Source organism: Heptranchias perlo, chromosome 38 (assembly GCF_035084215.1).
Source record: "Heptranchias perlo isolate sHepPer1 chromosome 38, sHepPer1.hap1, whole genome shotgun sequence".
Classification (NCBI taxonomy): domain Eukaryota; kingdom Metazoa; phylum Chordata; class Chondrichthyes; order Hexanchiformes; family Hexanchidae; genus Heptranchias; species Heptranchias perlo.
In genome coordinates this window covers 18,999,381-19,024,015 of record NC_090362.1, presented here as the reverse complement: position 1 = coordinate 19,024,015, position 24,635 = coordinate 18,999,381, and the positions used below count along the sequence as shown (strand labels likewise).

Below are 24,635 nucleotides of genomic sequence, written 5' to 3'. Positions count from 1 at the left end.
AACGAAAATCGCCGTGGAAAGTACGGAAAGAGATCCGAATAACCATTAAAAAAAAAAGAAAATTCTGTCAAAAGATCAGAACAGCAACATGAAACAATTTGCCTCTTAAAAGGGCGGCAGATTCAGTTTGCTGCAGCATTAACCACAACATGGATTTTGTGAGGAAAGAAGTCTAGCCGTGCTGTTAAGATTAAAAATGTTAAATAAGAAAACCAAAATGACATTATAATTTACTGGCCTGCCTTCTCGCATAATACAAAAATGTCAAACTTGTCACTTGACCTTTTAAAGAGTAAGTTATGGAAAGAGACATGGTTAATAATGGAGTATTAGAGCTGCTTTCACTGGCTGGTGAATTGCCTTGTACACCTCATCGATCTGAAATAGGGTGCGCTCTCCCCAATTAAATACGGAACGTGAAAACTCAAAGATATATTTTCCCTGTCTGGGTGCCTGAATTCCACAAACTCATCCATCCAATCTAGATTTTTCTCTGGTTCTCCGCACCTCTTACATATTTCCGGAATTTCCTGCTGTTGACCCACAAAGTATTACCTGGCTGGGCGAGGGGAGGAAATCAGACACCTTAATGCTCGGAGTGAGGTGACGTCCATAAGTTCCCCTCCGATTTTCTCCCTTCTTAATAATAAAATATTTGCGTTTATTGCTCATCGTGTCGAAACGTCCCAGGATGTTCGGCACAACGCTTCACTTTGAAATGCAGTGACTGGAGTGAGGTAGATAAAACATGGCATTCTTTGTTAGAAATATCCCACCCACAGCAACCAGGTCCATCAGCAGTTAATGTGCACAGCATTCTAGGCCAGAAGTGTTCCACAAACAGCAATGAGATCAAATGCACGCACTCTGTCCCCCAACGCCCTGTGGATTTTCGGGGCCGCAATGTATTTCCAGGATTTCCTGTGCTTATTCAGCAACAATTTGCAATTATATGGTGCCTTTAAAACGTCTCCAAGGCCCTTCACGGGAGCGGATTCAGACAAAAATATTGACACCGAGACATGAGGACAAGTGACCAAAAGAGGTGGATTTTAAGGAGCGCCTTAAAGGAGGAGAAAGAGTTGGAGAAATGGAGAGGTTTAGGGAGGGAATTCCAGAGTGCGGGGCCTAGGCAGCTGAAGACACGGCCAATGGTGGAGCGAAGGAAGTGAGGGATGATCAAGAGGTCAGAATTGGAGAAACACAGAGTTCTCGGGGCATTGTAGGGCTGCAGGAGGATGCAGAGATAGGGAGGGGGCGAGGCCATGGTGGGATTTGAACACGAGGATGAGAATTTTTAACGTGAGGCACTGGTGGACCATGAGCCCCAATGTAGATCAGTGAGCACAGGAGTGATGGGTACACAGAGTCAGCTTGGTGTAATTGGTGCTTTTGTCTATCTATGACTGAGGTTATTTGCAAAATCTTCGGTAGACTTCAATGGAGCTTGCATGAAGATTCCTGCGTGTCTATGCGATAGACAGCTTAGATATTGGAAATGATCCAGTCCTGATATCTGCTCATGCAAGTGCTCTCTGGGCAGAACTCTGCGTTCTGAGTTTCCCTTCCTGCTAGACTGAGCTTCCCATCATAACTACTTAATCTTAACCATAGGGATAACTGAAGGCAGTCAGAACCTGGGAACTGTGTTCAGTACAGGACAATTACTGCAGCAGGGCTACTAAGTAAAATAGCACACTCTAAAATTTGCAGAGGTAAAAGGAAAATCCTACGAATGCTGGGTTTCTGAAATAAAATCAGAAATGCATAGCAGGTCAGTCAGCATCTGAAAGCGAAAGATAGGTTCATATTTTGGGTGTTGTAACAGCTATTCAGTTTGATACAAGAACTTAAGAGCTGAGTGCTGCATTAGCTATGCAATTTTTTTTATTCGTTCATGGGATGTGGGCGTCGCTGGTGAGGCCGGCATTTATTGCCCATCTCTATTTGCCCTTGAGAGCCGCCTTCTTGAACCGCAGCAGTCCGTGTGGTGAAGGTTCTCCCACAGTGCTGTTAGGAAGGGAGTTCCAGGATTTTGACCCAGCGACGATGAAGGAACGGCGATATATTTCCAAGTCGGGATGGTGTGTGACTTGGAGGGGAACGTGCAGGTGGTGTTGTTCCCACGTGCCTGCTGCTCTTGTCCTTCTAGGTGGTAGGTGGGATGTGCTGTCGAAGAAGCCTTGGCGAGTTGCTGCAGTGCATCCTGTGGATGGTACACACTGCAGCCACTGTGCGCCGGTGGTGAAGGGAGTGAATGTTTAGGGTGGTGGATGGGGTGCCAATCAAGCAGGCTGCTTTGTTCTTTATGGTGCCGAGCTTCTTGAGTGTTGTTGGAGCTGCACTCATCCAGGCAAGTGGAGAGTATTCCATCACACTCCTGACTTGTGCCTTGTAGATGGTGGAAAGGCTTTGGGGAGTCAGGAGGTGAGTCACTCGCCGCAGAATACCCAGCCTCTGACCTGCTCTTAAGTAACCAGTTATTTTCAGATTGCAGAAGTGAGTCAGTCGGCAAGATGAAGGAGTTCTCCCCGTGTCCTTTCTGACATTTATTCCACAAGCAACACCTAAAACAGATGATCTGGTCATTTATCACATTGCTGTTTGTGGGATCTTGCTGTGTGCAATTTGGCTGCTGCGTTTCCTACATTACAACAGTGACTACACTTCAAAAGTACTCCATTGGTTGTAAAGCACTTTGAGACCTCCTGAGGCTGTGAAAGGCGCTATATAAATGCAAGTCTTTCTTGATTTTTTAAAAGCTATAGTTTCCCTCCCCCCATCACAGCTTCTAACTCCCTTTTGGATAATACTTGAATTTTTTTCACCCTGTGACCGACCTGGAAATTCACTTCAGTCTCTGCATGAAGAGATGCTTCCTGATATCTATCAGTCCTGAACTTTCAATATTGACTGCATGAAAAATAACTGCAGAACATACTTCAATATGGTGCAATATATATTTTAAAAAGGCAACACTTAAACAGAGAAACTCCAAAATCTCCCTATTCAAAACTTTACCTCATCTGAATTCATGATATTAAAATGCAATATTAATTGAGTATTAATGGAATTAAAACTTAAAATGCAAATATTCAGTGCATGTCCAGGGTTCAAGTCTACAATTGGCTCTAAATTTTCCATGACAACCATGACAATTAACTATAATATTTGTAAATGTTAGCTGCAGACTTTTAAATTGGAAGGAAATGTCAGGTGAAGCATTTTTCTAAATGTCACTATGAATGCCCTTTTTGTGGAGGCCGAAAGATAACAGGCAGAAAGCAAAATATTTCATTTTTTTGTTCCCCCCTCTTAAATAATGATGTACATATTATACAAAGTGCCGCAAGCAAATTTGAAAAAAAAAACACAATCCAGCTACGGGCAGCTCACTCATGCAGGGCGCTGATTCCACAGATTGGTGGCAGGCGTGTTCACACCCAGCACAAGCCACACAGCCATTCTGTGTTGTCAAATGGATGAGGAAGGGCCAGTTGTCAAGTGAAGACCAGGTCATTGTGCCTGGTCCTTGTAGTGACGTCACATTGGCATTCTGATCACACCAGGGCGAAAGTCAGCTGTGGCTCAGTGGTTTGCACTCCTGTCTCTTAAGTTCATGAAAGTTGTGGGTTCAAGTCCTACTCCATGAGACACAAAATCTAGGCTTGACGCTCCAGTGCAGAGCTGTCGAAGGTGCCACCGTTTCAGGGACAAGATGTTAAACTGAGGCCCCGTCTGTCCTCTGAGGTGGATGTAAAAAGTCCCATGGCACTATTTCAAAGAAGAGCAGGGGAGTTCTCCCTGATGTCCTTGGCCAATATTTATCCCTCAACCATCATCACTAAAACAGATTATCTCATTGCTGTTTGTGGGAGCTTGCTGTGTGCAATTTGGCTGCTGCATTTCCTACATTACAACAGTAACTGCACTTAAAAAGTACCTCATTGGCTGTAAAGTGCTTTGGGATGTCCTGAATAGGCGCTATATAAATGCAAGTCTTTCTTTCTGATGCAAAGCAGATTGCGATGATTCCCTTGTGGCATGCTGAACTCAGGGATTGCTATAAAAGGTAGGAGCTATTCCCATTTCTTTTCTTTCATTTAATTTGAAGGAAATGAAAGTTTATCCAATGGACCTAATATCCTAGCACTCTCACATTTAAGAACGTGAGCAATGTAGAATGAGAGCAGGCCATTCGGCCCAATGAAATTCATCTCTCTGGTACCCTAAACTCTCAGCCTTGCGAACACTGCAGGCACATTAGACAGTAACATTTACTGGTCCCTGAAGGTTAGTTATTGTGTTACTCTACAGTCACTCTCACGAGCTGTTATCAACGTAAAATGAAGGTACAATTGGGTTGAAATTCTGTTGTGCAATATTAGTAATGAACAGGCCTCAAACCTAGAAGAGAGAGGGAAGCTTAGATTTAACTGTGGTCTTTTCTGGTCCTGGACATTCCTATATTCCTTATAACAATTGGATCGTGCAATGGGAGGGGCGCGGGTACTTTCCAAATGGCCTTTCTCATCTGTATTTATGAAATCCGTTTGTCTGTTATTTTAACAGGTGCCAATCGTTTTATTTAAAAGTGTTCATTCATGTAGTGGGTAGAAACATTTCACACAAACACATAACTTTGTGTTAATTTCTCACAGCTGGATTACAATCAAATGCGTTTTTTAACACTATTTTAGAGAGAAAAAACTTCAAAAATTCATTTGGAGTATAACAAGTGAGCAATGTTAAAGTCTATTGTGGGATTTTCATCTTTCAGCTACACCTTTACAATACTTCTTGGAAGAGTAAAAACTCAGCAGTAAACTGGAGGAATATACTGGGAATCACTATATTGGGAAAGAGACCTCTAATTTACCAATTTATTTTAGATAACAGGTAATTGAAAGTATGCTTTTAATATAAAGGTTGAAAAAAAATGTATTTTCCTTTAACTTGGTTGCCCGTGTCAGATTCTAAGAAGCAATTTTAAACTCAAAGCACATGGCATCTCATCTTAAGGTGCTTGTGCTTACTGGGGTACAAGTTCTACAGGTGCTGACAGTTCTCCAGTCTCATCTTTTATATGTCAGCCTGGACAGTAAGTTGTAGCAGGCTGTTCAACCAAGGGGAGCAGCACAGCCAAGCCTGATCTTCATCCGACATCCACACACACACATACACAAGCGCACAGGCATGCACACACTCACACACACACACACACACACACACTCTCTTCTCACACATGCACACACTAACACGTGCACACACACACGCGCACACACACACGCACACGAACACACTCTCACACTCACACTCACACAGACACAAACACACACACTTCCCAGCAGGGGTGACTGAATAGCATTTAGGAGTTGGAATGCTACCTAATTTTTGTCCCTCCATAGATCAGGGCATTGATCCTAATTTTAATTGTTGGCATCAGCAAACACAACACAAAATAGGGACTGGACTTGGAGCTTTCCTGGTTATTAATTTTATAGCTGTTAGTTGGATCTTGCTGTGCATAAAATGGTCCCCACATTTGCCCACATAACAACAGCCACTGCACTTCAAAGTAGTGTACTGTATGCAAAGTGCCTGGATCTGTTTTTGAGTGATGTGATAAGGAGCAGTATAAGTCCAAGACTCTCTTTCTTACTCGTACATCACGGTCTGCTAAATCAGCTTTTCTCAACTGTCCTTGAGCTACTTTCCTCCAAAATTGCAGACTCCACAGACAAATTAATGAACTTAGTGATTAATGAGAAGTGTCCTGTTGGGCTATTTTTTTTCATTGTCGCTAAGGCAATCATCTTCTTTGGAATCATAAGTTTCAAAGCTCACATTCCCGAGACTGCATTAGCAGAACATAAAGTTCAGCGGTTATGATAAATGGGGAAAAACTTTGTTTACTTATGAAATGGTGTAAAGTCACCGATATTCTCATCCCTCCTGCTAATAGCAACGACGCCAAAAGCACTGCCTGTGTTGTTGGTACCTCATGTATCCTTAAATGACAAAATAAAAACTTGTCAGTATAAATCCTTCTCTTTAGGGTCATCATTCTCCAGAAGCTGTCTTTGAAACTGCCCAAAAATAAAAATTTTTCCCCACCTGTGTGGTGTATAATTAAACGATACCTGTCAGATATCTGATTTTTTAATTTTATTCCAATTTTCTCCCCTCACTTGAATTCACTAACCGCTGATGGGCATCACTTGACTTGGCCATTCTCTGCCCGAGTCTAGATGGCGAGTGTTGGCAGGTTATTATGAGGGCATAACAGCTGAGTACAGCCCTGTCCTCACCCAACATCCTATGCGCCCACTTTCTAGTAAACCCGAGTGGACTACTTGCGGACTGCCAGGTAGGCTGGCCTTTCTCATCTGGCTCAGCTTCTTGCTGGTTAAAATCACTGAGGGAGCATATTTCGAGAGTTTAATTGTTATAGTGTGTGCTTGCACATCGCAAAGTCGTATCATAAATTATTCATATACATGCAAGAAAATGCACACTCCAAAATGCTGGAAACTGCAACAAATCGTAGAATCATAGAATGACATGGCACAGAAGGAAGCCACTCGGCCCACTGTGTCCGTGCCAGCTCTTTCCCCAAAGCCCTGCAAATTTTTCCCCTTCAAGTATTTATCCAATTCCCGTTGTCAAAAATCTAAATTTGCTGAGAAGACAAAGCAGTCATCTCCCAGCTCGCCCCCCCACTCACCCCCCCGCCCATGGCCGCAGAAAGAAAATCTTATGCATGATGTCCAGTAAACCCACTTCTAAAATTGCCACTCCGTTACTGCTCAATCGAGATCAGCCAAATTAGCACAGACCTGCCATGGACAGCACAACCACCAGTTCATTTACTAATCAATCGGGTGAGCCACTAGTTAAAATGTTTACCTGCGTTACTGAATTGTAGCTAAAATATTTTTTAAAAATGGTTTTTCAGTTCAGATGCGGTTGTCTGCTCCAGCAAAATCTGCTTCATCAATCGTGGAGTTGAGCTTCTGCCCTGAAACATATTCCTGGACATTTCATACATACACATCCATAAAAATAAATACCTACTACATGAAGAAACATGTATGAGGTAATGAAGCTGGTTGGTAAGGTCAAAGAGATGAAACAAAACCATGATTACATTGTGTGATTTGACTTGAAGTAATTTGAACTTTGAACAAACCGTGTACATATTATTGGTTTCTAACATTTATAAGATTAGATGTCTCTTTTTTACGATATATCCTCAAGGCTTTCTCTCAACCTTTAGAACTGCGAGGGATCATGCATGAAGGTATACTGGGAGAAGGAATGCAGGAAAGGCACTCTCAAATCGAAAGAAAAGACACGCTCGGAAAGTTATATACATTTGTAAACCATTGTCAAGAATTTAGCATATGGCGGTACCTGGTAATTTCAGCTATGCTTCTGGCCTAACATCACCCGCTGCTCAAAGAGTGATGGTCACATTGGGATAGCTTTGGAAAATGAGGGTTTCCATCAAGAGATCTTTTAAAGGAGGCCTGTCTTTGTCGCTGAGGAAGAGAAGGCCTGGATTATGATGGTATCTTGCTCGAAAGTCCGTAGAGTCGGTCCTTTTCCACATGATCGAGGAACATTTCATTGCTGAATATTTACAATCGGGTTTTTGCTCAATACGTCAGGCTAGAGGGCTTATTTCAGGAGATTTCATAAAATCTTTTGCCAGAGGTTAGACACAAGAGGAAAATACTCTGCATTAATGCCACCAAAGCACCATACAGGTTTGCAGCACAGGAGGAGGCCATTCAGCCCATCATGTCTGTGGCAGTACTATGCTAGACCAATTGAAAACTAACCCATTGCGACTTCCTCTCCATATAACCCTGTACCTTCCTCTGGTTCAAATATTTATCCAATTTTCCCTTAAAAGATGCAATGGTCTCTGACTCAACCCTGTTGCAAAGCATCCCATGCTCCAACAACCCACAGTGCAAAGAAATTTCTCCGAACCTCACTCCCTTAGTGACAATTTTAAAGACACGACCTCTCGTCACAAACTCCCAAAGAAAGGAAATACTTCTTCCTTGATTCACTCTATTAAAACCCTTCATAATTTAAGAAAACCTCTATTAAATTTCCTCTTAGTCTAATCTGTTCCAGTGGAAATAGCCCAGGAATCTCAAGACTCTCCTTATAACTAAAGTTTCTCATCCCTGGCATCATCTACACTGTACCATCTCAATGGCTTTAATGTCCTTTCTATTAATGGGGTGCCCAAAACTACACACAGTGGCCTAACCAATGTTTTGTGGAATTTTTTCTTTGCTTCTTTATACCCGTACTCGTTCCCTTATTCATTAAACCTAAAATATTGTTGCCCTTTTCCATGGCTTTATTTACCTGCACTCGTACTTTTAGGGAATTTTGTATCTGAACCTCCTGGTCTCTCTGATTTCCCATCCGACCAGTCCCCGCTCCCATCTACAGTGAAAATATAAGCCTGAGGCCCAGAGGAAAAACAAAGCTGGGAGCTGCACAAGGACTGCAAAAGTAAACGTTCAAAATATAGACAACTCCTTTTAAACTTAAAAGGTAGTTGGACAGATATTTGGTGAGAAAATCAATTTAAGGTTACAGATTGTGAACTGTGTTTTCTGTTTTTGAACACTGGAGCCAGCCACCTGGACTAAAATGGTCTTTTCCATACCTGTACATCAATGTAAAGTTAGAGTTTCTCAGGAGTTAAAGAAAGAAAGACTTGCATTTATATAGCACCTTTCACAACCTCAGGATATCCCAAAGCACTTAATGAAGTACCTTTTGAAGTGTAGTCACTGTTGTAATGTAGGAAATGTGGCAGCCAATTTGCACAAAGCAAAATCCCACAAACAGAAATGTGATAATGACCGGATAATCTGTTTTTTTTAGTGATGTTGGCTGAGGGATAAATATTGGTCAGGACACCAGAGAAAACTCCCCCGCTCTTCTTTGAAATAGTGCCATGGGATCTTTAATATCCACCTGACAGGTCAGACGGGGCCTCGGCTTAACATCTCGTCTAAAAGACAGCTCCTCCCTCGGTACTGCACTGGAGAGTCAGCCTAAATTATGCGCTTGCGTCTCCGGAATGGCGCTCACAAATGAAACTCACAACACTCGGAGACGAGAGAGCTACCACTGAGCCACAGCTGACACTGCCCGTTTTACCCATTTTGTCTTTTTGGGGCAGAGATAAACTTTGCAGAACCTTTCCCCAGGAGATTAAATGGGTTGGGTTGATTCCACAATAGAAGGGACTGTATACCGTCTACGAAAGCAATGGGTTCGATAGGCCAAGAGGTCCTTTCTCGTTCTATGCTTTTCCTAGGGTCTAAACTGTGAAGCCTGAAGAGAACTCAAGAAGTGACATTGAAGTGGAATACATTGAAAGGGCAATTCTCATCAAGTAAATTGCTTTACAAGACCATTTATTAGGTTAGTAAAATGAAGGCGAGTGCAATGATGCAATCAGCAATGCCAATCAGGTCCGATGCTGTGGCAAACATTCTGTACATAAAAACTGCATTCTAAAAATCCTCACTGTGACTCACAGTCAATATGGCAGCAGAGGAGCAGGCCTGAAAGACCCACTGGGCTGAGGACTTCCCTTTCAAGTATCTATAAGGAACTGTTTGCCCTCCCTAACTTACGTTGATGCCAGAGTTTACAAATTACTATGACTGCCCATTCAAAAATACAAACAGAATCTTGACCAGCCGAGGTTAAAATCAATAACTTTCAGCTGAAAAGAACTTGCATTTTTACAGCACCTTTCACAACCTGAGGATGTCCCAAAGCTCTTTACAGCCAATAGGAACATAGGAACAGGAGTAGGCCATTCAGCCCCTCGTGCCTGCTCTGCCATTTGATAAGATCATGGCTGATCTGTGATCTAACTCCATATACCTGCCTTTGGCCCATATCCCTTAATACCTTTGGTTGCCAAAAAGCTATCTATCTCAGATTTAAATTTAGCAATTGAGCTAATATCAATTGCCGTTTGCGGAAGAGAGTTCCAAACTTCTACCACCCTTTGTGTTTTCTAATCTCGCTCCTGAAAGGTCTGGCTCTAATTTTTAGACTGTGCCCCCTACTCCTAGAATCCCCAACCAGTGGAAATAGTTTCTTTCTATCCACTCTATCCATTCCCCTTAATATCTTATAAACTTCGATCAGATCACCCCTTAACCTTCGAAACTCTAGAGAATACAACCCCAATTTGTGTAATCTCTCCTCGTAACTTAACCCTTGAAGTCCGGGTATCATTCTAGTAAACCTACGCTGCACTCCCTCCAAGGCCAATATGTCCTTCCGAAGGTGCGGTGCCCAGAACTGCTCACAGTACTCCAGGTGCAGTCTAACCAGGGTTTTGTATAGCTGCAGCATAACTTCTGCCCCCTTGTACTCTAGTCCTCTAGATATAAAGGCCAGCATTCCATTAGCCTTCTTGATTATTTTCTGCACCTGTTCATGACACTTCAATGATCTATGTACCTGAACCCCTAAGTCCCTTTGGACATCCACAGTTTTTAACTTTTTACCATTTAGAAAGTACCCTGTTCTATCCTTTTTTGATCCAAAGTGGATGACCTCACATTTGTCTACATTGAATTCCATGAAGTATTTTTGAAGTGTAGTCACTGTTGTAATGTAGGAAATGCGGCAGCCAATTTGCGCACAGCAAGATCCCGCAAAGAGAAATGTGATAATGAATAGATCATCTGTTTTAAGTGTTACTTGAGGGATAAAAATTGGTCAGGAAAACTCCCCTGCTCTTCTTTGAATAGTGGCCAAGGGATCTTTTACATCCACCTAAGAGGGCAGACAGGGCCTCGGTTTAACGTCTCATCTGAAAGATGGCACCTCTGACTGCGAAGCACTCTCAGTCCTAAACTGGAGTGTCATCCTGGAAGACGTGCATCGAGTCTCTGGAGTGGGTCCTAAACCCACAACCTTCTGACTCAGAGGTGAGAGAGCTACCCACTGAGCCAGAGCTGACACCTTTAAGCCAAGAACAAATCTCACTGACATTATCGGAGCACTGCTCTTGGAAGGTTTCGAGACAGAAAAGATCACCTGACTTTTCTAAACTGCTGAATTTAGGTAAAAAAATGTTAAGTGTTGCTAAAGAGGAAAATGCAAGGATTAGAGCGAGTTTCTAATTAAAAAAAAAATCCCAGCAATTATCACATTATGTGTGAAATTACCACTCTGGGGTTTTAATATGTCTTGAAGCAGCAGTTTTATTTTTAAGCAAAACTACCTTTGCTGCTCAAGGCACAGAGACAAATACAGACGTGTGAAGTTCTGGATTTTCGGTTTTTCGAAACTCTTGTGTGTTGAGTGTCATCAAAGGCACTGTTCCTATGGTGAAGTGTCTTGCAAGACAGGCCACTGTGTTTATGCACGGAGCAGGGACTGAGGGGGGCACGCAGCAATCGGAAAACCACATCATGTCGCCAATCGTGTCTGCTGCTACAAACTAGTTTTATATTTGGTTTTAAACTTATGCCCTGAAATTATCTGATAGGATGCTGGCAAACAATCATGGGATTGCTGGAAATATCTCACTGCTATTTTAAGCAGATTAATGCTGCTGATATAATAGCAGAGAGAGGAATTTCAGATGAATGCATCAGTGTTCGGCTGCTCGTCCCCAAAAGGTAATTTCAAAACCTTAAAATATAAGTATTAAAACTGCTTTGAAAAAGTACACAAAATTACTGCTGCCACGTTGCGGACTGGGCGGAGTTTTCAAATCAAGTTGTTCCATGAACTGAGAGTACAAAGAGGAGGTGCAAGTCGACGTATAACGTATTCTCCTTCTTATTTGGGCATCACCACCCTGTCACGCCTCTAGGTGGCGTCTCAATAGGAGGTTCCCATTATAAAATGACCTGTCAGACTGTCACGCCTACAGCTGCACACTGCTACCACTAGATGGAGTTTCATTGGCTCCAGAAGCTGCAGAATCCCTATACCGACACCTACAACATTGCTAATGCACCGAGGGATGTTCACTTAGTCCCAACTTCCTGTGGCCAACACCACTGGAGACTGACTTGCCTGAAATAAAATGAAAGGGTGCTGTATATGCACAGCAGGTCGGCCAGCGTCTGAAAGAGAAAGACGGATTAAATGCTTCGGGCGGGACCCTTCCATCAGAACTCGCAGGACGATTTCACGATTGCTTTTTGGAATGTTATCTTTTTTTTTCCCCCCCCCTTTTCCAGATGTTGACTCAGCAGCTGTCCAGTTCCTGTTTTTGCTCCTTAAAACTGAACGGGCTCGATCTTGATTTCAATGGGAATAAAAATCGGGGAGAGATGTAAAATGGGCCGCCATCTCACTCTCACCCGTTATAGACCGTCGCACAAAGTCCAGATCTACCCCCAACCACTGTTAAAAAAACCAGATAATTAAGACTTAATTGCAACCGGAAAGGCCTCTGCGCTTAAAAAATAATGCAGCAGTTAATATTCTGCCTTGGATCATCTTTTAACAGGGTGACACACAAGTGTGGGACATTAGTTACTGCACATAATTTACCCTGTGCAACACGCATTATAATAAACCTTACAAAACCCATTTTGAATCAGGGCACAAATAGGCTGAAAATCTGTGCTAGCGAGACTGCCTAGTATATCTTTTGTTATCTTACAGAGTCAGCATGATGCAACTGTCAGAGTTCAAACTCTGCTATTTGCTTTTGCACTAAATCTCAGTCCTTAGTAAAATAAAGCTGAAGACCTTTCTCCTTTGGGTAAACTCAGAGGGGGAAGAGCAGCGATGGGACTGAAGTGAAACAACGGTGAGGTCTTGTAATGACCTCTTCTGAGAAGTGAGATGGAGGGCCTGCAATTGCGTTTCCTCCTGTCTGGCATTTTGAAAAAACCTTTTGGCGCGTTGGGCTGAATCCTCACGTTGTGGGGTAAGCTTCATCCTCTCCGAAACAGCCTCTCTAATTTACAGGTTGGTGATATCACCGCACTGCGGCTCGAGAACAACAGCAGGGTCTGAGGTTTAAACCGTCGCCAGGCTGGTTAGGGGAGGTTCTGGCAAGTTATGTTCTTCAAAAACAGGCCAACATGTTGCCCACTGGTGCATGTTTGAGCTGCAGCTAAATTTGCTACACTGCAAGCTGTTGCAATTTATTCCCCCCTCTTTCTTTTTCTACGTGTATAATTAGCGTTTAAAAATGTCCTGGGATAGACATGACTAGCGTAGTGATATTGGGGTTCAAAAAGGCACAGAATCTATTAGGCTGAGTAAATAACCAGCACAACCTGGTTCCTGGTTTGAGACAGAGGACCACTAGATAGCAAGGGAGGCATTGGCTTCTGGATATAGGCTGTAACAAAACGGTCTCTATTTACCAGACGATTTTAAAATTCTCACCCTTGTTTTCAAATCCCTCCATGGCCCTCGCCCCTCCCTATCTCTGTAACCTCCTTCAGCCTACAACCCTCTGTGCTCCTCCAATTCTTGCCTCTTGCACATGCCAGATTTTAATCGCTCCACCATTGGCGGCCGTGCCTTCAGCTGCCTAGGCCCTAAGCTTTGGAATTCCCTCCCTAAACCTCTCCGCCTCTCTGTCCCTCTTTAAGAAGCTCCTTAAACCCTACCTCTTTGACCAAGCTTTTGGTCACCTGTCGCAATGTTTCCTTATGTGGCTCGGTGTCAAATTTTGGTTGATAATCGCTCCTGTGAAGTGCATTGGGATGTTTTACTACGTTAATCTCATTGAAACATACAAAATTCTTACAGGGCTCGACAGGATAGATGCAGGGAGGATGTTTCCCCTGGCTGGGGAGTCTAGAAACAAGGGTCACAGTCTCAGAATAAGGGGTCGGCCGTTTAGGACTGAGATGAGGAGAAATTTCTTCACTCAGTGGGTGGTGAATCTTTGGAATTCTTTACCCCAGGGCTGTGGAGGCTCAGTCATTGAGTACATTCAAAACAGAACTCGATAGATTTCTAGATATTAAAGGCATCAAGGGATATGGGGATAGTACAGAAAAATGGCGTTGAGGTAGAAGATCAGCCATGATCTGATTGAATGGCAGAGCAGGCTCGAGGGGCCGGATGGCCTACTCCTGCTCCTATTTCTTATGTTCTTATGTTAAAGGCGCCATATAAATGCAAATTGTTGAGGTTGTTGGGTCCTTAATATAAATATCAGTGCAGAGCAACAATGAACGAAGCCAAGACAATGTTGAACATAGGAGATATGGTAATGTAGTGGTTACGGTACTGGACTAGTAACCTTGAGGTCGTGAGTTCAAATCCCATCCTGGAAAGTTGTGAAATTGAATTCAATAATTTGTTGGCTGGGTCCAGGAAAAAAATGACGATGAAGCTACCGGATTGTCATAAAAACCCATCTGGTTCACCAATGTCCTGCAGAAAGTCAACCTGTCACCTCTACCCAGTCTGACCTACACGTGTCTCCAATCCCACACAATGTGGTTGAGAATATCCTCAGAGTAATATGGGATGGGCAATGAACAGCATCACCCAAATAAAACTACGTACACCTCTGAGGGAGCCGTGACCAAACTGTATGCTGCTCTCATCAGAACACACCTTAAATACTGTGCTGGTCACCGAGACACGGGGTTACACACAAGCACCAGGGGCAGTGCGACGAGGAGCCATGAGGCTGATCCCTAGTGTCAAAAGAGCAGGTTTAGGCCATCCGGCCCCTCGAGCCTGCTCTGCCATTCAATCAGATCATGGCTGATCTTCTACCTCAACACCATTTTTCTGCACTATCCCCTGAGCTACGAGGAAAGACTGGAGAAACTTGGGCTTTTCTGACTTAAGTTCATCTATGCTAGTCACCTCAACTACTCCTTGTGGTAACAAGTTCCACATTCTAACCACTCTCTGGGTAAAGAAGTTTCTCCTGAATTCCCTATTGGATTTATTAGTGACAATCTTATATTTATGGCCCCTAGTTCTGTTCTCCCCCGCAAGTGGAAACATCTTCTCTACGTCTACCCTTTCATAATCTTTAAGACCTCTATCAGATCACTCCTCAGCCTTCTCTTTTCTAGAGAAAAGAGCCCCAGCCTGTTCAGTCTTTCCTGATTGGTATAACCTCTCAGTTCTGATATCATCCTAGTAAATCTTTATTGCACCTTCTCCAGTGCCTCAATATCCTTTTTATAATACGTAGACCAGAACTGTGCACAGTACTCCAAGTGTGGTCTAGAATCATAGAAAGATTACAGCACAGAAGGAGGCCATTTGGCCCATCGAGTCCGTGCCGGCTCTATGCAAGGGCAATCCAGCTTGTCCCACTCCCCTGCCCTCTCGTCATAGCCCTGATTTTTTTTTCCTTTCAAGTACTTATCCAGTTCTCTTTTGAAAGCCACGATTAAATCTGCTTCCCCCACCCCCTCGGGCAGTGCATTCCAGATCCTAACCACTCGCTGCATGAAAAAGTTTTCCCTCATGTCACCTTTGCTTCTTTTGCCAATCACCTTAAATCTGTGTCCTCTGGTTCTTGACGCTTCCGCCAATGGGAACAGTTTCTCTATCTATTCTGTCTAGACATGTCATGATTTTAAATACCTCTATCAAATCTCCTCTCAATCTTCTCTGTTCCAAGGATAACAACCCCTGCTTCTCCAGTCAATCCACATAACGAAAGTCCCTCATCCCTGGAATCATTCTAGTAAATCTTTTCTGCACCCTCTCTAAGGCCTTCACATCTTTCCTAAAGTGCGGTGCCTGGAACTGGACACAATACTCCAGTTGTGGCCGAATCAGTGTTTTATAAAGGTTCATCATGACTTCTTTACTTTTGTGCTCTATGCATCTATTTATAAAGCCCAGGATCCCGTATGCTTTTTTAAACCGCTTTCTCAACCTGCCCTGCCACCTTCAACGATTTGTGCACATAAACCCCCAGATCTCTCCGTTCCTGTACCCCTTTTAGAATTGTGCCCTTTAGTTTATATTGCTTCTCCTCGTTCTTCTTACCAAAATGTATCACTTTGCATTTATCTGCGTTAAATTTCACCAGCCTGTCTATATCCTCTTGAAGTCTATCACTATCCTCCTCACTGTTTACTACTCTTCCAAGTTTTGTGTCATCTGCAAATTTGGAAATTGTGCCCTGTACACCCAAGTCCAAGTCATTAATATATATCAAGAAAAGCAGTGGTCCTAGTACTGACCCCTGGGGAACACCACTGTACACCTCCCTCCAATCCGAAAAACAACTGTTCACCACTACTCTCTGCTTCCTGATACTTAGCTGATTTTAACCAAGGTTCTATACAGGTTTAACATAACTTCTCTGCTTTTCAATTCTATCCCTCTAGAAATGAACCCCAGTGCTTGGTTCGTTTTTTTTAAGGTCTTATTAGCCTTTTTAACTTTTTTGGATTGGTACAATATGCAACAATGGCTCTTGTGTTCCAGGTTATGTTTTGAAAAAATCTTGTGCAGTGTGTGTGCAAACACTTCAGATGTACAGCACAACTAACCTAAACTCAATCTATACTAGCCAGGTATTAGCAGCCCAAAATATCCCAGCCAGTCAAAGGTTTTACCAGCAAATATCCAATGAGTTGGTAAATCTTTAATACTCCACTCAACTCGTTGCTTAGCACGTAGGAGTTAAAGTAGAAAAAATATTTGTAATATAAAATGATAATCCGTTTCTATCAGAATACAGCACTGTAAATATTTACAACCTACGACACTTTGGGAGACCCAGAGCACGACAGTTTTCAGCCCGTTGGTCCACTCTAACCTTGAATTGTTTTCCTGGATACGTTTACTGCATCAAACTTGGCAGAAACTTCAAAAATCACTCACACAACAAGCGTCAAGGTGACATTTTAAATGACAACGGTCCATTAAATGAAGGGCAAGTGCCATTCAATCTGACTGTTTACCAGCAGAACTAAGAAGCATCTGCCTCTAGGGAAGTCCAGGCTTCATCAGCAGTAGGGTTCAGCAGAGGAAATGGAATTTCCACCCCATTTAAAGTAGACATACTTGAGCAATTAGACATATTACCAACTCACAAGTGGTATAAGACAGTGCAAGACTTCAAATTAAAGGGGCAGTACCGTTATGATAACATGTATTTTATTCACCGTCTGGGTTACAAATCCTATCTGACAAAAGTCTCCCCTACTTTACAATTATGTAAACTCGGTTGTATCGGTTTATAAATCACATCTTAAAGAAGATACGTAAAAAGAAAGACTTGCCTTTCACCACCTCAAAACATCCCAAAGAGTTTTACAGCCAATGAGTTACTTTTTTTTTGAAGTGTTGTAATTCAGGAAACGCGGCAGCCAAAATGCGCACAGCAAGATCCCACAAACAGCAATGTGATAATGACCAGATAATCTGTTCTGGTGATGTGGGTTGAGGGATAAATATTGACCAGGGCACCGGGACATAGAGGAGAGTGTGAGAGATTTACTCCGCACAATGTGGAATGAAAGTGTCACGCTGTTCTTTAGAAAAGGGGTTAATGATCCTGTTACACATAAGGGCAAATTTTCTAATGGTGCAATCCCACAGGAGAGCCTCACCCGCCAAGGTTTACTTCATAGCACACAGAGGAAACCTCCCCCACCCATCTCCCGAATGGAAAAGCGGGAAGGGTGTTAGGGGAACTTCCAATTGCATGGGAAGGTCAAAATTAGCTGGTACTTTGTGATTTCAGGGAGTAAGCAACTTTTGAGTCCATTTTACACTCATCTGTGTTTTTAGCCATTACCGACTTCATAAGATTTTCCCAAAATCGAGCAGTGATTTTCTTCCCGGTTGTATTGTTACCTCTGGTGCGATTCGAACAGTGGGGGTGAGGGGGAGCCAGGAAATTAGGCAGGGAAGGCTTGCATCCAGTCCCCTCTACAATCACGCCCCACAGTGTTCTCCTTACGGGCTCCGTGCCTGCATTATTAACTCCTGTTCAGCCTGAGTGGCTGCCTAATTATGTGAGCATCCAGCATGCTGATGAGCGCCTTTAACAGATCTGCTCACATTTCCCATGAATGGACAGTCATCCCTCCTAACATTATAAACAGCCGTTAAAGGAGCAGTGGTTAAACGTCCAATTTAAAGGGATGGATAGATTGCCAGTGTACATATTTCAATTTTGGAGTGCATGTTTGTGTATTCATTTAATAATTTATGTTTCCACCAATGTTTAGATTATTAATGTGCTTTTCGCAACTAATGTTTGATAATAACAAATGTACTTGTTTTCCAGGTCAGATCATGGAGAGAATGTTCATGAAATGAGAGAAGCAGCAGAATCATTATTACACCAATATCAGAGAGAAACTGACTGTACAGAAACTCTCTCCGAGAGTTACGTACAGCATATTAAAGAAGATGGGATCTGTAACAAGGGCAATTAAGGATGGGCAATAAATGCCGGCCTCGCCAGCGACGCCCACATCCCATGAACGAATAAAAAAAAACCCCACAAGACCAGTGTTCATGCCATCGGGTACCAAGGCATCAAACTGGAAGCCACATCAAGTGCGATGCTCTGTGGCATGTCACTGTTATTTTAATATTGGCCGTGTGTTGAAAGTGGAGACTGCACTGCTGTAAGCGACTGTGATTGACTTTACGCACATAATTTGTATTAAGTAACTATCCTCCACTCATTACATTTTGCTGGAGAAATAATCCTGCTTTTATCGGGAGTCGCCACTGTAGTTTCAGTCATCTGTTCTGTTTGCTGGAGTTTGGTGTTTAAATAAATGCTGTTTGCTGAGTAAATAAACTCTGTTTGCTGCAGTGCGTGGAGGCTCTGTTTAAATAGACTCTGTTTGCTGTAGTGCGTGGAGACTCTGTTTAAATAGACTCTGTTTGCTGTAGTGCGTGGAGACTCTGTTTAAATAGACTCTGTTTGCTGTAGTGCGTGGAGACTCTGTTTAAATAGACTCTGTTTGCTGTAGTGCGTGGAGACTCTGTTTAAATAGACTCTGTTTGCTGTAGTGCGTGGAGACTCTGTTTAAATAGACTCTGTTTGCTGTAGTGCGTGAAGACTCTGTTTAAATAGACTTTGTTTGCTGTAGTGCGTGGAGACTCTGTTTGAATAGATTCTGTTTGCTGTAGTGCGTGGAGACTCTGTTTGAATAGACTCTGTTTGCTGTAGTGTGTGGAGACTCTGTTTAAATAGACTCTGTTTGCTGTAGTGCGTGGAGACTCTGTTTAAATAGACTCTGTTTGCTGTAGTGCGTGGAGACTCTGTTTAAATAGACTCTGTTTGCTGTAGTGCGTGAAGACTCTGTTTAAATAGACTTTGTTTGCTGTAGTGCGTGGAGACTCTGTTTGAATAGATTCTGTTTGCTGTAGTGCGTGGAGACTCTGTTTGAATAGACTCTGTTTGCTGTAGTGTGTGGAGACTCTGTTTAAATAGACTCTGTTTGCTGTAGTGTGTGGAGACTCTGTTTAAATAGACTCTGTTTGCTGTAGTGTGTGGAGACTCTGTTTAAATAAACTCTGTTTGCTGTGTAAATAGACTGTAAAATAGATTCAAATCTAAGTCCCATCCGCCTCCAACTCATTGGCTGACACAGTTGTGTCTATACTCACTCCCTATCTCTATATAGGTAGATGTAAGGAGCGGACCTGAAGACACAAAGAATCCAATTTATTTTGTCTCATGGCAAAAAATGTATATCACTTTCCCTTAAAGAAACAAATTTACCCCATTTTATAAAAAGACCTTGGTCCATAAAATAATGTCCCTCACGCTGTTCGGCTGTAATTGAGTCAGTACAGTGTGATGCTCATCTTGTTGCTGTTCTGTTAAACATGTGATGACTAACACACTGAAATAAGATTGCGAATGTCACACCATGCAAACACCCCTGTTATGACAGCATTCATGTGGCAAACCATCTAAAATGGCCTGTCGAGGTTGATTTAGTGGGTTCATTAAAGCTTCATCACCCCATAAAGCTTATCAATACAGTCTGTTACTCATCAAAAATTGTGCTTGAAGAGCAATTCATTTAGCCGAGTTTTGCATTTGTTTGTGGTGAAAACTGATTTTATGGGCCAGCACTAGAAAAAAATAACGATGAAAGCTGCCGTATTGTCATTACAACCCAACTGGTTCACTAATGTACTTTAGGGAGAGGAACCTTTTATGTCTACATGGTGTGGTATATGTGTCTTCAGTCCCACACTACATGGTTGAATCATAATGCCCACAGGGCAACTAGGGAAGGACACATGGGCAATCTTGCCCAAGTGCCAAGAACAAGCATGAAAAACACACTGAAATCCTAACTCAAATACCTTGATTGAAAATATAGCAGAAGTGCTCTCTTCACTTCTGCTGCCTGTAGGTCATGGAGTCAGCAACTAACAGCTTAGAGGGCTCTAACTTTCAGTCTGGCCCTCCTCTTCTCTCCTGAGAGACTCTTGCTGAGGCAACCTCACTTGACGCTGCTTTTAATTGACAGCCATACCTGTGCTCTGTTCAACAGGGCTCACAGGACAACAATCAGGAATGGGGTCCCTGGCTGAATTTGACCTTCTTTACTTCAGCTGGTCCAACTGATCTGTTGAAAATCCAACTTATGCTTTTAAAAGATTTTAAAAATCCAGTTAATTGTGAAAAATAAAAGTGCTCAAAATGAGTCAGAATTCATCATTTTTGATTTTATAATTCAACATTGTTCTGAGGGAATATGCCCCCGGCCCGCCCCCCACCCTTTAGAAATGCACCAGCAATTCACCAGAACTAATGGAGGTTTTAAAACCCTTGATTATTCACACATAGGTGAATCCTCCACAACAGCTTGAAAGCCAAACTGTTCATCGCAGAAGAGGATTACTCCGGGTTCAAATTTATTCTCCCTTCTGCTGCAGAAATAGGAGATAGCACCTCCGTTGCTGACTCCATACTATGTATTGCTATCTTTGTCAAACGGTATCAGTTGTGCCAGTAGATATAGCAAGAGGAGAGGGAGGTGTTGATGTGACTGGAAATATCCCTCATGCAACATATGGTTTGGTTTCCCACCTGCAATCTGTGTGATCTCAATCTCCATTTGAGAAAGGATTATGTTGTCAGAAGAAGTGGATTGTCAGAATATCTAAATATCTTTTTTATGGCTTGTACTCTCTACTTTGTTGACATTCAGTTAAGAACATAAGAAAATCCAATGTGAGAAAAGGCCAATCAAGTTCACTTCATCCAGTGTCCAGGTATGAATATTCTATGATGGATTTCTTCACTACAACCAACACCTATTGATCACCAACTTTTGGGGAAAACATACCTCCTTCACCAACCCCACACCCCCACTGAAAAAATCAAACAGTGCTGTTACTATCTCCATGACCCTTGTCCTTTCCATTAGACATTAATCCAGCTCCCCTTCTAAAGGTGTCAATTGACCTCAAAGGAACTATCGTCTCTGCGATGGTCTTTGTTTTTCTGAATGTTCCTCTCTTGTTCTTCCTGAGCTTCATGCACATAGTCCTACAGACAATTCCTCCTCCCTGTATCTTTCACTGTGTTACATATCAAGTTTAACTCTGGAGGTGGGAAATTGGATAGGGTGGCCAGTTGTGAAGGGCCTGCAGGGGAGGATTATTAGCATCAGGAATAAAAAGCAGAACTTAGAAGCAGCAGGTAAAGTACGTGCAACAACAACTTGCATTTATATAGCGCCTTTGATGTAGCAAAATGCTCCAAAGTGCAGAACCTTAGCAGCAACTGCAATACATTTGAAAGCCTCTAAGATGCAGAAGCCACCAGTGACTGCCATAAAAAACGCCTCCCAAACCTCAATCCTGCGTTCTCTTACTGCAGGTGAGGATCCCCTTAATTATCACTTAAAATATCTGCCACCTGACTTGTACCACCCATGGTTGGGGGCGGGAGCAGGAGCTGGCAGTAGTCAGACGGGTCGAGACGAAAATGGTATTGTGATGTTAGCTGTGTCATTTGTCCCCAATTTGCATTTTTGTATGAGTGTCTCAGACATATATGTATAAGGAACATGGTGGCAGAGTAGGAGTCCATTGTAATCTTTTCTAAATCACTACATCTGAATAGTTTAAATGCAGGAATCAGCCAAATTGAGTTGCTGCAACACTGCTAAGATAGCATGTCACGTGCACAGAACAGATAAAGTAAATTGTCCTGCAGACACTTGGTGCAGTATGGTTAAAGGGACAGGCATATTTGAACCTTTGAACTAGCCAAAATTTGGAATTTGTTTTAAAACAAACATGCTTCACCCCTTCCCTCCTTCAATTTAGGTTGATTCAGTTTAGATTTTTGTTCACTGCTCAGCCTATTTTGCTTTCTATATTACATAGAATTACATCGAATCCACAGCACAGAAACTGGCCATTCGGCCCAAGTGGTTTATGCTGGTGTGTATACACCACACGAGCCTCTTCCCACTCTAATTACCTCTTCACACCCTGCCCACCAGTATCCCTCTGCATCAACCCTCCCCTTGAATACATCAATGCTATCTGCTTCAATCACTCCATGTGGCAGTGAGTTCTACATTCTGACCTCTCTGTGTAAAGAAATTCCTCCCAGATTCTTTAGTTGATCTGTTAGTGGCTAACTTATATTTCTGCTCCCTTGTTCTGGACTCGCCCACAAGTGGAGACAGTTTCTCCACATCCACTCCTTCATAATATTAAAGGCCTCTCAGGTCTCCTCTTAGTCTTTTTTCCAGAGAAAGGAGCCCCGACATGCTCAATTTTTCCTGATAGTTGCATCCTCACAATTCTGGTAACACCCTTGTGAATCTTGTAAATGTAAGGGTTAATCGGGAAGGTTATGTCTTCTTAAACAGACATAGCTATTAATCCAAAAATTGATTATTTGAGTAACTTTTTGTTACGTTAATACAGACCTGTGATCTCCATCAGTCTGTTTGTCTCCATTGGTCCTCTCTCTCCCCCAGGCTGCATTCACACCACATCTGTAGCATCATTTTGCTTCCGATCGATGCTGCAGATACGATGTATATGCAGAATCTGAAGAAGGGCAGTGTCTGAAATGTTAATATTTTGCTTTCTTTACAGATGTTGCCTCACTCGCTGAGAGTTCCCAGCATTTTCAGTTCTTTTTCACACTTTACATTTTACTGTCAGTGTGAAATTAAACTAGTGGAGTGTGAATACACCAGACGTCTAACTCTTTCTGTCTCTCCCAACACCCCCTCAATGGAAGCAATTCTTGTTTCCTGGAGGCTGCTGACGTTTTCAGAATAGATCTCTTTCTAAAAAAAAATTTAAATGTTAAATAAAAGAGTTGACAAGTCGGTTTGATGGGGTGGGTTTACGAGCAGGTAAAGGCAATCCACTTTAAATGAAGGAGCAGACGGACCTTAATGTGCAGATGCACAGGTCATTAAAGGACACAGCACAAGTAGATAAGGCCATAAAAAGACAAACAGAATCCTTAGTTTTGTATCAAGAGGCACAGAATTCAAGAGCAAGAAGATAATGCTGGACCTGTACAAGACCTTAGTTAGGCCGCAGTTGGGAGTATTTCATACAGTTTTGGGCGCCCTATTATAGGAAGGATATAAAAATGATGGGAGAGGTGCAGTGTGGATTCACTAGGATGTTACCAGGAATGAGGAGGTCATATTTATGAAGACAGAATTGAGACGTTGGGGCCATTTTCATCAGGGCTGAGAAGGTTTGGGGCGATATAATAGAGGTCTTCAAGCTCATGAAGGGTTATGATAAGGCAAATAGTGACAGGTAGTTTCTATTGATTAGTGAGATGCCAACAAGAGGCTAATCATCTGTAAAAGAATCACAAACAGAATTTCTTTACGCAAAGAATGATTAGAATCTGAAATTCTCTGCCAGCAACTGATTTTGAGGCAAATTATTTTAACTGAGAATTAGATAGTTGCTTGAAAGGGGGAATATTAAAGGGTATGAGGAGCAAGCAGGATTAGCTAGGTGGCCCTTGTGGGGAAAAACTCCATCACAGACTATTCCCCATCCCTGCTATGCATGCACAATGGATCTGTATAGGGACAAGCATGATCCAAATCGCTCTGAATGATCTCATTGACACTACCGAGACAACGCAAAAAGATCTTCTGATTATTAAGGTCAGTCAGGGAGCTCAATAGTTAGATTGTAGGGGTCAGTGCTGGGGTCGTCATCCAGTACCACCTCTGTTGTCCCTACAAAATACATTCATGTGAATGTGAATAACTTTGTGGAACCTGCTACCACATGGAGTAGTTGAGGTGAATAACATAAATGCATTTCAGGGGAAGCTAGATAAACAGATGAAGAAGGAAGGAATAGGAGGACATGCTGATAGGGTTAGAGGGGTGGGAGGAGACTCGTGTGGAGCATGGACCAGTTAGGCTGAATAGCCTCTTTTTATAATATTAATAGTGTACATCACACACACCTTCCTGCACCTACACATCTCCTTGCTGGGGGACAGCTCGTTCTGTGAGGAAAACCAAGATAAAATGGGGGAAAAAATACTTTCTGGAAGAAGAGCATCATTCTAAGAAAAAGATAAAATTTGAGACTTACTGTAACATCTGAGAGTGCCAGATTCCAGTGTCTGATTGTGGTGTGATACCTTT

At 42.5% G+C, this 24,635-nt stretch overlaps 1 protein-coding gene across 50 annotated transcripts in view; it reads right to left on the bottom strand.

Moving 5' to 3' along the window:
- Positions 1-24,635, bottom strand: part of LOC137304833 (CUGBP Elav-like family member 4) — a 580,712-nt gene that overhangs the window by 129,514 nt on the left and 426,563 nt on the right. For 10 of the 50 annotated variants that reach the window (XM_067973601.1, XM_067973620.1, XM_067973603.1 and 7 more), the window contains exon 4: positions 22,435-22,443. The exons of the other annotated variants lie outside the window; for them this stretch is intronic. In XM_067973601.1, coding sequence (XP_067829702.1) covers positions 22,435-22,443 — 9 coding nt within the window. The remainder of the gene's footprint in view (positions 1-22,434; positions 22,444-24,635) is intronic. 50 annotated transcript variants of the gene reach the window in all.